At 38.0% G+C, this 14,110-nt stretch overlaps 1 protein-coding gene across 3 annotated transcripts in view; it reads left to right on the top strand.

Moving 5' to 3' along the window:
- The window catches only part of tbc1d22b (TBC1 domain family, member 22B), a 51,537-nt gene that overhangs the window by 28,401 nt on the left and 9,026 nt on the right, over nucleotides 1–14,110 (top strand). For 2 of the 3 annotated variants that reach the window (XM_039665401.2, XM_039665410.2), the window contains 3 exons: nucleotides 4,468–4,574; nucleotides 6,452–6,527; nucleotides 10,221–10,348. In XM_039665401.2, the coding sequence (XP_039521335.2) occupies nucleotides 4,468–4,574; nucleotides 6,452–6,527; nucleotides 10,221–10,348 (311 nt within the window). Of the gene's footprint in view, nucleotides 1–3,732; nucleotides 3,787–4,467; nucleotides 4,575–6,451; nucleotides 6,528–10,220; nucleotides 10,349–14,110 lie in introns of all 3 variants that reach the window. The other variant, XM_089119821.1, reaches the window with a different exon arrangement.

Raw genomic sequence — 14,110 nt, 5'->3', positions numbered from 1 at the left:
ATGCAGCAGCACTATGTGTGTGTGTCCGAAGCTTTAGAGCGATGTGGAAATGTGGAGGGCTAAATGGATCAGGAATCTCTCCAGTGCTGTGGCCAGTGACATATGGCCAGGCCCATGACCGGCAGGGCACTCCATGCTTCATTTGTGGTCAAAGAGGGCTATTTACTTTGCTTTTCCAGCTTTTTTCTCCCCTGCCAGCTCTTTCCTGTCGTTCTCCATCCGTCTTTTTTTACTCGAATCCCATCCGGGCTCTCACTCGGCCCCCATCAGCTGTTCTTCCTGCTGCAATGCAGAGGTTTACTGACAGTTTCCTCTCTGAGACTTCGAGCAGAGAGGTTTTTGCCATTCCTGTACCTGCTTACCCTTCTGATTCACATATACAGTGGGGAAAATAATTATTTGATCCCCTGCTGATTTAGTAAGTTTGCCCACTTACAAAGAAATGAAGGGTCTATCAATTTTATTGTAGGTTTATTTGAATGGATAGAGACAGAATATCAACCAAAAAATCCAAAGATTGATTTATAAATTGATTTGAATTTCAGTAAGTAAAAAAGTTTTTGATCCCCAAGTAAAACATGACTTTGTTGGCAAGCACAGAGGTAAGATGTTTTTTTTTTTATAATTGGTCACCAGATGTGCACACATCTCAGGAGGGACTTTGATCCACTCCTCTTTGCGGATCCTCTCTAAATCCTTAAGTTTTCTTAAGCCTAGTTCACACTACATGATTTTAAAATGTCGGGCTGAACTGTGCAGTTTACACTACATGACTTGCTCTCAGTGAAATCATGAGTGTTCAAGTTGTTTAGCTGTTCACACCACACAACACAACGTGATTGATCCACAACAGGAGGTAACTCACTACACGAGTTAACAACGCACTACATAGAGATACAACCACGATCGGATGATAAGAGCATATCAATTGTGACTCAATGAGAGCTGTTTCAGTACTATAATACGGTCTAAATCCTGAAAATAATCAAACAAAATAACGAGTTGACAACAACACGATTCTATCTGGTCTAGAAACCATGTTTTGTAACGAAAAACCACGCAATAAAACGAACCAGAAATGACGCGAAACTACAGAGAACACAACACGCGAATATGGACGTCAGACAGAAACTAGAGCTGCACACTGTTTGCTCGACGATCTGCTCTGAGAAAAAAAAATGCAAAAAAGAAAAAGTAAGATTTACCAGGTGTCCTCAACCCATGCGTTGCTATGATTGGCTGTACTCATGACATCACTGAGATTGAGTCGCGCGGCTGCTCGAGATATCTAGCATGCTAGATATTTTTCTGAGCTCGGTGACCTGTCTGCGAGCTGTCTGCGAGCTGTCTTTGATGCGTTGTTGGCTCTTTCACACTAACTGATTGGCGAGCGTTAATCGTCCGCTAATCGCCCGTGATTTGCACGCGATAACACCCTGACTTGTCGGCGACTCAACGATTTGCAAATCGGGCTTAAATCGGGCTTAAAATCACGTAGTGTGAACTAGGCTTTAGCTGTCGTTAAGCAACTCAAAGTTTCAGCTCCCTCCACGGATTTTCTTGGATTAAGGTCTGAAGACTGGCTAGGCCACTCAAAGACCTTAATGTGCTTCCTGAGCCACTCCTTTGTTGCCTTGGTGGTATGTTTTGGGTCATTGTCATGCTGGAAGACCCATCCATGACCCATCTTCAGTGTTCTGGCTGAGGGAAGGAGGTTCTCATCCAAGATTTGATGGTACATGGCACCATCCATCAGCCCCTCAATACGGTTTCTACCTCTGTGCTTGACGGTAGGGATGGTGTTCTTGGGGTCATAATCAGCATTTCTCTCCCTCCAAACATGGCAGGTTGAGTTGATGCCAAAGAGCTCAATTTTGGTCTCATCTGACCACAGCACTTCAATCATTTAGATGTCCATTGAGCAGTGGGACATTGCCTGCGCTGCAGGATTTCAATCCAGGGTGTTGACAATGGTTTGCTTGGTGACTGTGGTCCCAACTGCCTTGAGCTCATTAACAAGCTCCTCTCGTGTAGTTCTGGGCTGATCCCTCACTTTTCTCTTGATCATCCTTACCCCATGAGGCGAGATCTCGCATGGAGCTCCAGACTGAGGGCGATTGATGGTTATTTTGTATTTGTTCCATTTCCAAATAATGGGACCAACAGTTGTCTCCTTCTCACCAAGCTTTTTGCTGATGGTCTTGCAGCCCATTCAAGCCTTGTGCAGGTCTCCAATCTTGTCCCTGACATCCTAAGACGGCTCTTTGGTCTTGCCCATGGTGGTGGAGAGGTTGGAATGGAAGAGACAGATTCTGTGGACAGGTGTCTTTTTCTACACATAATGAGATGACATTAGGAGTACTTCCTTAAAGCGACAAGACAAGGCTAATATGTGTTTCACTATGGGCACATAACAAATCTGTGGGATGCAGAATTCTTGCTGGTTGGTAGGGGATCAAATACTTATTTCACTTGATCAAATGCAAAGCAATTAATAACTGTTTTTTCCAGATTTTGCTTGATATTCTATCTCTATCTGTTCAATTAAACCTATCATAAAAATTAAAGACACTTCATTTCTTTGTGGGAACACTTACAAAATCAGCAGGGGATCAAATTCTTTTCCCCACTGTATGGGCCACATTCATTAAACACAAATTTCTGTGTAAATTGTAAAACTGTTCCTATATAATTTTTTTTTATATATATATATATTATTATTATATATATATATATATATATATATATATAATTCCTATATAACTAATCATTAAAATTGTTTTTTTTTTTTTTTATAATAACAGACTCCATGATTAACTTTCATGGAGTCTGTTATTTATATCTCCATCTAATTTTCAATTTAAAAAAAATTAATGGCGTATTTCTCAAAATATTTCATTTTTATTTTAATAGTTGTTGTTGAAAAACTATAATAAGTTTCTTTGGGTAAGACAAGTTGCAACAATTTATTTTTAATTAGCTACCTCATCTTTATCCAGCAAGATAATGTGTTCTTTTGGAGATTTCAATCGGTTGCACTTAACTGTATTTTCCTTTTTTTCCAAGTGATTCCAATCATATTTCAATCAATTCAAAATCATAGCAAACACTGTGCATCTGAAGTGTCTCAACTAAAGGACCCATTATTATCCATTATTTATCGGCTTCTATATATATATATATATAGATAGATATATATAGATCTATAGAAGCCGATAAATGGGCCACATTTGGGCTGATGACATTTAAAGGGTTACGGTATTTTAGACTTAAAGACCTGTTTTGAGATCTTTTTCTCATGAAATATAACGGTTAAGATTGAAATTTGGACAAATGCTGCTTTTTAGGGTTTAACAAGTTTTATCGTAGTTTTTGTACCAAGTCAAGTCAGTGGAGTTGGACAAAAACTATGATAAATCCTGTTGGAAAGCATTTGCAGCGATTTTTGTGTGAGCAAATCAGTGGGGGGTGCTAACACAGAAACCTAAAATTCTCAGGACAGCAGCATTTGTCCAAATTTCAATCTTAACCGTTCGATTTAATCAGAAATGATCTTAAAACAGGGCTTTAAGTGTAAAATACCGAACTAACCCTTTAAAAATGAACACATATCGACCAATATCTATATTGTGGCCGAGATATCACACATCCCTACTAGTAGAAGTATGTAAATAGGGGTATGTATAGGCTAATGCTGTTTACAGACAGTTGTGATTTTGTCTCTAACAACAGACCTCAGCAGCAGTTGTCCATATGGTCTTCAGCACGTGTTGATTTGCAGCTTCAGTTGAGTATCTACGGTCGTTGGAGAGCATGTATTCTTCATAGTGTCTTCGACCTTGGATCTGACCTTCTTCTTATCTATATTTCAGCTCTCATGTACTGCAAGAAGTCGCGTGATTGACTGAATTGCTTTGGCGATGCACAAGCTGCATGCAAACATGCCTGGAGCGCTCTCTCTTGCTCTCCTTCTCTTTACTCAGTGCTTCATCAAAATAGCTCCTTGTTCTTCCTCCCCCTCCCATCCTTATTAAGAAAAGAGGAAGAGAGCGAGATCAAGAGATGGAGGACTACATTAGTTGTGCGGTGGGTGGGTGGGTGGAGTGGCACACAGAAGTCTTTTCCAGCCAGGTCTGGCTCTCTGGGGCATAATGTGTGTTTCAGCATCATTTAGCACATACTGTTTAAAGAGTCGGGAAAGGTCATGGCTGCGAGGGGAAGCCTGCGGAGGGAGGGAGGGAGAGGGCCGAGTTGATGAATGTGTTGAATAAAGAATGCAGTTTGCCGGCTAATGATCTAATGGCTTCGTGGTGTCTGTGCATACGATACACGACACACCACAACTGCTTTCGCCCGCAAAAAAACAAAGACGACTGCTGAGAACACCTGCAGCATGTGTGCTGGTTCGATCTGCTGGTGACCCAACATTAATGTGTGTGTGTGTTTTGTGTGTTTTCTTTTTCATAGAGGAAGATGTGGAAAATTTTGAAATGGCAAGCTTACCACTGGATACGCAACGAAACATCGAAGCTGACAGCTTTTGGTGCATGAGCAAGTTGCTGGATGGGATTCAGGTATTTGATCCACTCAAGGTTTATGGTAGATGGTAGATGTCATAACCATCTTTCTACATCAATGTCCATTCAAAAGTAGCATTCATTCTGCTAACTAATTTGGACATTGGCATTTAAAAATGTTCAGTGTATAAATCCTAACTATTTCATTTGAAGTAGTTTGTCATTCTTCTTCGTCCTCATAATAGGGGCACTTTAATAACATTTCTAATAATTATGGTGCGTTCTATTATAGCCAATGAACCGACTCGGACCTCGGATTTGACGTCACGTCCACACTTCAAGCGTTCTATTATGTTTTGCGTGTCCGAGTCGGAGAAAGCTGTTGTCATGGTAGCACTGGCCGAGTACCAGGCACTTACATTTAAAAAAAAAATATTATGACTACACCTTATCAAAGCGCAGCCATTTGAACTTGAAAATGTTCACTTTATTTAATGTTTTTCATGTTAATCTTCTTTTAGCAACGTTAGTATTGCAGTCACAACAACCGATTCCCATACCCACAGGGGACGCAGTAATACGAGTGATTATAATCGTCATTTAAAATACCAAAGTGGTTCAAAAACAATGAAAACAATTCATTCTTACAAGTCACAGGGCGCAGCCATCTTGAATTCCGAAACGGAATTCTTGCTCGGTGGTCTCACGGTTGTCCAAGAGGAGAAATCCGAGGAAAGGTGGCGTGTTGCTAGGCAACATCTGTCGTCCGATTCGGATCTCCGAGACGGATGAACAATAGAACGCACCATAATAATCATTGTCGTATATAACTATTTTATTGTGTATTTTATTTTATTTTAAAAAGCAAAATTCGAATCACGTACTTCCATCATGCATCAGCCAAGCTACTGCAATTGAGCTGGTAATGATCATTTCTCCAGGGATTCTTGGACCGTATCACTTCTGTCTTTTTATTTAAGCTAAACCCTGTAGTGGTCGTCCTGTCCTTTTGCTCTTTTCAAAAAGCTAGAGACCAGTGGAATACAATGCAATAAAAAAAGACTCTGACGGCCTAAAAAAAAAGGCACAGACTTTGTTGTGCTTAAGCCCCAGAGGATAAGACACTTACCCGCCTGGAGGAGAGAGACATGAAATACTTGGAGAGGAAGTTGAAGCTAGGAGGTTTAAGCTAGGGGGATTCAGATTCTTGGCTGGCATTCCCTTGAGAAAGGCCCTCTGTTAGAGAGAGACGAGCGTGTCGGGGCACTCATCTGCAGGCGGGAGCAAGGGTCAGATTCAGGCCACAGTCAGGTTGTCCCGTGGGCCGCTCTGTGGTGCGTTCATTGGCTGAGTGGAGCCGAGCTGAAGGGCAGAACACGCGCATGGATCAGAACACAGTGTGTGTCTTCCCAGGCAGTCGCCCCCCCTGGGTTTGAACACGAGCCGCACGCAGCACAGCAGATGGCCACTGGCCCTTAATGACCCACAAGGGAAGAGGAACACAGGCTGAAAACTACATTAGTTATAAATAACAATAACCATGATGCTATAGCACCCTCGTTTCCCTCAGTTTATCAGCTGGTAACAAGCCTCTGACAGACCCTTTGTTATATTATATTTTATTATCACAATCTGTGACATTATCGCGCAGTTAGTCTGAATATGTGTTTCCACAAGCTGTTTATAAATCCTAAATATTTCAGCTAAAAGAAGTCTACAATACTAACTATTTTATCATTTTATTTATTTCTATTAAATTGTAAAATTACCATGTAGAATAAAAATTGCCTTTCCATAACGATTTTCATGTGCAGGTCGAAGTGGCACATGATGCTTGCTTTAAGCGATTGAAGCGCTCAGACAAGTCATGTGAAAGAGCCTTAACGAGATGAAAAAATAATATCCTAAATACTACCTTTGTTTTTCTCCATCAGGACAACTACACGTTCGCCCAGCCTGGCATCCAGATTAAAGTGAAGGCGCTGGAAGAGCTTGTCAGCAGAATAGATGGTAAGATCATGTTCACACACACATTATCTATCAATTCCGTTCACTCTGCGTAGAATTGAAATAGTACACACACACATTTAAATTTGAATTTTTTTTCTTTAACTAAATCTCAAACTACAAAAAAAACCTAAATTGTAATTAAATTAATTTAATTCGCCCCTGATCACTGTATCCTTTCATTGTATGAAAAGACCTGCATGAACATTCTTTCATATTTCTCATTTTGCATTCCTACGGAAAAAAAAAAATAATTTTCAATTGAGTGAGTAAATGATTACAAAATTATAATGTTTGGTTTAAATGATTCTTTAGCATCGTGGAAACGGTTTTCCACATGATTAACTTGCTTTATTTCGGCATCATGCAATTCTGTTATTCCAATTTAATCTACTTATGTTGGGTCAACTTAATGTATTAAGGTTGATTCATCTTATTTACTATGGTTGGGCACAGCTTAATTTAATATTGTCAGTGAATTTAAAAAGTCTCTCTGATTTGATTTAGGTGTTCAAATTCATAATATTCATCCATCATCTACATTTCTAGACTATAACCAAGTATGAGCTACTGGGAACAAACAAGTACAGCCCAGTTTCAGTGAATGCAACACAAATCATTCATGTATTCCAACACGTAAACTTAGTAGATTGAACACAATCAAATTAAGTTTGGACAAAATGTATAGGAATTGTGTTGCTTAAGCTCATTTTAATAAAGCAATTTCAACAAGCTGCGAGTGTACTGTATGAGGCGGTTGGTCCTGGTGTGGTTGTACCTAGGGTTACAAGCAGGTTACCTTTAAAGCTGCTTGAAAGATAGAAATCACACTCTGTTGGTCAATTGTGACATTAAACTTGTAGTCATCTGCTTCAGGCCCAATCGTGTGCTTTTTGAGACAAATGCCCTCACAATCTTCAGTACAAATAACATGTCATGACTGCCAGAACAAAATGGCAGTGTCTGGAGTCCCTTAAACGATCCCATCTATTTTGCCCTTTGCCCTCCAGAATGAGGTGAACTCTCTCTCTCTTTTTTTTTTTTTCCCCGATCCATAAATAGCAGTGCAAAATGCTCAAAACAACAAGGTGTTGTTTTTCTGCCAGGGTGCGATCTTGTTCATCGCCTTGGAAAAGACTTGTTTTCCCAAGGTGTTGGCCGTTTCTGTTTCTTGGAATCACACGTTTCCGTTATGCCACTAGTCCGCCTCTGTTTTTTTTTTTTTTTCTGTCAGAGTGTTTATACCATCTGGATGCCTTACTCCCCTGTTCAGTGTGTTTGGTGTGATAAGCTGAACAGCCCACACTGAAACTCTCGGTGAGAGCCGCCGCGCGCCTCTTTCCCATCAATCAGCATCCACCACCACCGTGAGCAATAGCAGACCCCACAGTCTCGCCGGGGAGCACAGGAGAGAAATCAATTCCCCATAAGCCCCTGCGATTAGGGTGTGAAGGCAAATGGAAGTGAGTTGAGATCAGAGACGAATGGAGTGGACTGAGCGAAGGAAAACAAATAGCACCTTCACATGGTTAGATAGTCTGGGAAATACACTAGCAAGCACTTTGTTGATGTTCCCAAGGTTTTTTTCTTTACACTGAAATGAGCAAAATGACAAGTAAGCTTAGATTCTGCTCATAACTAGTCATATGTGAATAATAACATGCTGGATCTGAATTAATGGTAACCGTTCACCTTCCGTCTAACATGTTAAGCAATATATAATTCATCACATGAGTATATTATTTAGTATATTTCACAGTCCTTAAGGCTGGTATTAAATGTGCTTGACAGCTAATAGTTATTTTGATAAAGCAGAACTTAGTATAAAAATAAGTGTCTAACAAAAATTAACAATTGTTTTAAATAACGTATATAACGGGTGCTAACAGGCTCACAAACATGGGGCAAAAGGCACAAAGTAGTAATATATTTTGATTAGTATTTAAGTTGATACTTGTTCAAAGCTATTTTCTTTTTATTTTGATGAAAAAAATAATTTATTTTTGTTCAATGAATATACTCATTAATATGTTCCATTTAAAAATACAGAAACAAAAGTAAAGATTCTGAAAGAGTTGAATAAGATCCCATAATAATTTAATATAGTAACAATAAAAATTTAATTTAAGTATATGATTAACATCATATTTTTGATTTTGATTTCATTTTAAATATGGTGATTATCTCTAAGGTGGACACCCAGCATAATATATGATATTATTGACCATGTGAATCTAACAAAAGTTAACAAATGAAAAAGTCAGCCAGCTATTTATTATCATGTTAATTATTGTGTCTTTTGCCCCGAAAGCTTTTACTCCAGATACCTTACTTTTACATATTCTTCAGTGAAAACCTTTGCTTTTACTGCCTTGAACAAACATTAAAAAGACCGTCTCAAAATATTGATCATTTTATCCATTCTCTTTTGCTGCATAAATCAAATTTCATAAAACATTAAATGGCAGAATCAACTTTGCTCTGCGGTCCGCGATCGCATTAAGAATCAGCCAAATTCCCACGTCCATATTCAAATGCGCTTGTTAAAAAAAAGTGCTGAGGTTAACTTTTGTGCAGGCGGAGAGAAGTCAGATGCACGCCGCACACACATACAAACTGTGTGTATGTGTGTATATATATATATATATTCCTGAAAATCCATTTTTTTTTTTTTGCTCTAATTTACAAATTATAAAGGCTAAAATAATAATGGGATGCTGCCTGTTGCACTTGCTGTTGTTGTTTTTTCTTCACCGCACATTTTCACTTTGCAAATGTAAAAATATAATAGACTTGTCTATATATTTTAGACTTTGTCTGTATCTTTATGCAGTATGAGGACAGTGGTTTTGAAAGACACATCAATGGATCAATATGTGATGGCCCTTTTTTTACGGTTTTCTGGAAAAGTATGACGACTGTGGCAAAAAAACAAACCTCTTTAATGACTTCTTCAAAAATTATATAATCAAATGATTCAAATTTTTCTGCTTCAACGAATAGTTTGCAAAGGCTTTATACTTTCATCTTGTTTACTGGAATCAGATTCATTATGAACAAACCTTTTGTTGGTATTTCAAGAGAATTAGTGATAATGTTCAAACCTCACACCAATGACTCACTCCATTAACTGAATCCATTATTATGCAACCCTTATGTAACATTGCGAAAGATCATTCATTATTTAAACCTTTTTTTTTTTTTTTAAATGATATTTTTTGCTTTTATTCACGGAAGAAAGGGTTTTCATTTTTCTTCTGACAGGTCCGACTTCAGTTCTCTGCACTTTCAGAGAGCTGTCACATTTCCTCCATCAATATCTATCAGGACTCAAGTCAATATGTCCGCTTTCGAAAGCCATTCTTATTCTGTTCAAAGGCCGAACGAGAGCTTATCAGAAAAATCCCTCTCTCAATGAGCTAAGCACCAGGCCTCCTTTTCTTTCACCCCAACATTCTCTCTCTCTCATTCAATCGTATATAATTACACACACGTTAGGGGTCTATAATGTTAATTCAGTGAAACCTGTGTGGGGAGAATTCAACAATAATGGTGATCTTAGTTCAGGGCCAGAGGGCTTCTTTAAACAATGGGGGTCCATAGATGGGTTACAAAAGCTACTCCCAGTGCAGCACTTAGTAGAAACTACCAGCAAATGGATCTAAATCCCCTGTGCTTTCTTTTCTACACCCACAGAGGATGTCCACATTCACTTTCAGAAGTGTGAGGTGGAGTATCTGCAGTTTGCTTTCCGCTGGATGAATAATCTGCTGATGAGAGAGCTGCCGCTGCGCTGTACCATACGCCTGTGGGACACATACCAGGTACTGCGGCACCAAACCAGCAAGACATTTAGAATGAAAACATGTCAGAAAAGCCTTTACTTGTGCTTCTATGTCTATGTGCCCTTTATCTGATCATTTTTTTCCCGAGTGCCCTGGGGTTAAGCGTCTTGATCAAAAACAAAAACCTACAAATTTTGGTTACCAGCCCAAAACTTGAACCACCAGTAGGGGGTGTACATATTTGTGCTGAGAATTAGTTTTGTCAGTTCGGTTACTTTGGTTTAGTACCATTTTTGCTTTCGTCTAGAAATGTATCATTTGCCCGACCTTTTTAGGAAGCAAATCATTATACCACCTAATTAATATTTATTAAAATTAATATTACAAAATTCAGTGTAGGAATAGAAATGTGAATTATTATTATTATTATTATTCTGTCAAATATGAATGATGATAAATAATAAAGTTTCCCTAAACACCCAAATATTGAATATTGGAATATTGACAAAAACAAAACCATTTTTGTACAGTACTACTGTCAAGTATGTATTGTAGTTTTGTGTATATATATATATATATATATATATATATAAAAAATAGCATGTCATTTTATTTATAAAAAAATTTATTTATTTTTGCAGGAAAAAAGAAATTAAATAAAAAATCTTGTTTGGCCATTTCAGAAGATGGTTTTATGAAGAGGTTCATGTCCATTTGTATTTATTTTTATATTGAGTTTTGTTATAGTAGTTCTAGTTAATTATTAAATTCCACAACTGATGCATTCAATGTCTTTTTACTAGTGCTGTCAAATGATTTTAAAAAACGACTAATTAATTACACATTTTTCTGTAATTAATAGCATTTAATCCCATCTAACTAAAGACTTTATATAGTAATTTCACATTGAATCTCCAAATTAATGTAGAATCAGCATAAAGAGAGTATATTTTAAATATTTATTTAATAGCATCTTTTTGTGAAAGAAGGCCAGTCTCACCAATACCAATTCTGATGTCTCTGATGAATTGAATATTTTCTTTTCTAAATTTATCCATTAATTATAGCCATTCAAAGTTACAGTATAATTGAAATCTATCAGTTTTAACATTTATTAGGCTTTAGAAATACAACCACCACAATTAGCTGTGCCTTCAATATATCAGGGCACAATTTTACAATTGGCCCATTCAGACTAATTTAGATTTTTACTTCCCTGTCAAAATGCATAAAAATGTATTGTTTTCATTGTTTTGACCAATGTAACCTTGTAAACATTTTCAGGTAGGTCTAACGAGTAGGAAATATAAAAAAAATTTAAGATTAATTAGATTAATGCTTATTAAAGCTACAGAAGTTATTCAGTCAAGAGCAATGAGTGATTTTCTTTTGTTCTTTAACAATAATGAAAGACATCACAGCATCAGGTTTATTAGACTGCTGTCACTAAGACCTTATGCACATGACACTAATTCTGACTCTCTTTACGCTTGTAGAGAGGTTTGTAGGACCGGTGAACATTTCACAATTTAATTATTATAAAATAAACAAACAGAAAATTAAAGTAAAGTGGCAGCCCCTCATGGACGACTGTCGCATACAAAAAAAACAACATAAAATAGTCCTGGCCTGGTCCTCTCTCATCCTTCACTGTGAGAGCCCCTTCATGAGAACTCAAAGCTGGTGTGGAAATGAATCACATGCATCGTGTTCATTTTGACAGCCCTTCTTTTTACATCCCTAGTCACCCCTATGTCACCTACTGTAACGGGGTTTGCGGGAATAATGCAGACTCCCATGAATGATTGCTGATCTTCAAGTAATTTTTTTAAACGCTTCAGAGGTTATGGGTGACATGTCCTTGAACACCATATGCTGCTCATACATTTTTTTTTCTTGTTAAAATCACAAAGGTGTGAACTACTCATATTCCTGTCATTCATTAATATTCCTTTGAAGAGTTTCCTTCCACTGATTTCCTTTCGTGTCCTGTCTTCATGTCCTCTCTGAGACTTCCTTTTGATATATCTCCTTGCTCATTTCTTTGTCCTTTTACGCCTGCCTCCGCCTATCTGCCGATCCATCTCTCATGCATGGCTTTTAGACGTAGATCCATTCCCACAAGGTGGGTTTTATCGGATAAAGGGCGAATAGTTGTCAGGTGACAAGTACAATCCAAGAGAGGGAATGGCGAGTAGTGAACCATTTGCATGATATTTTCTTCTGTACGTTTTGAATCAGCGTTGTTGCCAAACATTGTTGATAGCCATGTTTGATCATCAGCCCCTTTAAAGAAGACCTATTATGCCCTTTTACAAAGTCTTGATTTTGTTTTTGGGGTCTAATAGAATAGCTTTTCTTGCTTAAATGTTTAGAAAACATTTTTCATATTTTACGTTGTTGCAGCACCTCATTTCCCAGTCTGTCAGTAAAGGTCTGTTTAGTTCCTGTCTCTATGAAGCCCCTCCTTCTGAAAAGATTGGTCGGCTGGACCAGTGTGTTGTGATTGGTCAACCACTTCAAGAATGTTCCCAAAATGTCACCTTAACCACAACCGCGAGTTTCAATGGGGCAATTTTTTGCATATGTCTTGGGTGGGAATTATTTAAATAAGGAATATTGCGACGTGTTCGTTCCCGAAAAAAACTCAAGACTGCAATGAAGGCATTTCAAGAAGTTCCGAAACAGTGCTTACTGATAGAGAATAACTCTGTTTGGAGTGACTTTGTAACCTTGCAGACATTTTTTTTATGCTCAAACTGTTGAAAGTTGAAAATCATAAAAGGTGCTCTTAACATATTTTAAAATTTTTCTTAACCGCATGTGTAAAATAGTAAGATTTACAGTGTTAAGCTCTGCTCGACAAGCACAGTTTTCGTCCAGTTATTTCCCATCTGTTCTTTCTCAATTCCTGCTTCTTTTTTTCTTTTACTTACTTCCTCAGGCATTTTCACAGTAGGGTCAGGGTTGGGACGAGCAGTAAAGGTGGCATTGACCCCCCTCGCTGAGGTTGTAACCGTCCAACTGAGAGCTCTCAGAAGGGCACATCACACATAAATTTATGAGATTGGACTCTATTGACTATAACATCTTTAACCAGACTCAGAAACTCTCAAACCATAAGTTCAAACACAGAAGTAGTTGCAGAAGTGTCTATATCAAATTCTTCCCTGTCTCCTTCAAATGTAATGATAGATCAAAGAGAGACCTGCAGATCATCTATTTCATAAATAAATAAAACTGTTAATGTTATCAAAAAAATTACACTAAGACCCCATTTACACCTGGTATTAAAATGCGATCTGTATTATCCAGATAAGTTATCCGGATAATAAAAAACGCATGTTAATGCAAGGTGTAAATACGTTGTGATCGGATCTGCCTGACCACATCTGGAGGTAGTCTGGCTCGCATTGTGTTCGGATCTTTACTAGGTGTAAACGCAATCTGGTTGTTGAAACCACATATGTATATTTTACTCCTCCAAAAAATGCTAAAAAAATAAACGAGTGAGAGCGTGTTATATAGACTATTTGTCATGTTATAGTCAGATATGATGGCGCTACTGCGACACGCATCACTGCAGATGAGCAGCTGAGCGTCTATTCATCGAGCCAACGTGCAAACATCGCAAATAAAAGTGAAAGTAAGTCACAGACGCTTAACACACAATCATCTTCAAGTAAAGAAACGAAATTATCTTACCAGCGCTGTTGCCACTCTCTCTTATTGATGTCTTTGATTTGGAAATTAGCTGATCAATAAAATGCAGCTCATATCTGTTGCTTTTGGTGGCGTGCA

The sequence above is a fragment of the Pimephales promelas genome, chromosome 14, assembly GCF_988280905.1.
Source record: "Pimephales promelas chromosome 14, fPimPro1.hap1.1, whole genome shotgun sequence".
NCBI lineage: Eukaryota > Metazoa > Chordata > Actinopteri > Cypriniformes > Leuciscidae > Pimephales > Pimephales promelas.
Note: the sequence above shows the minus strand (reverse complement) of the source record. Positions and strands in the feature narration are given on the sequence as shown.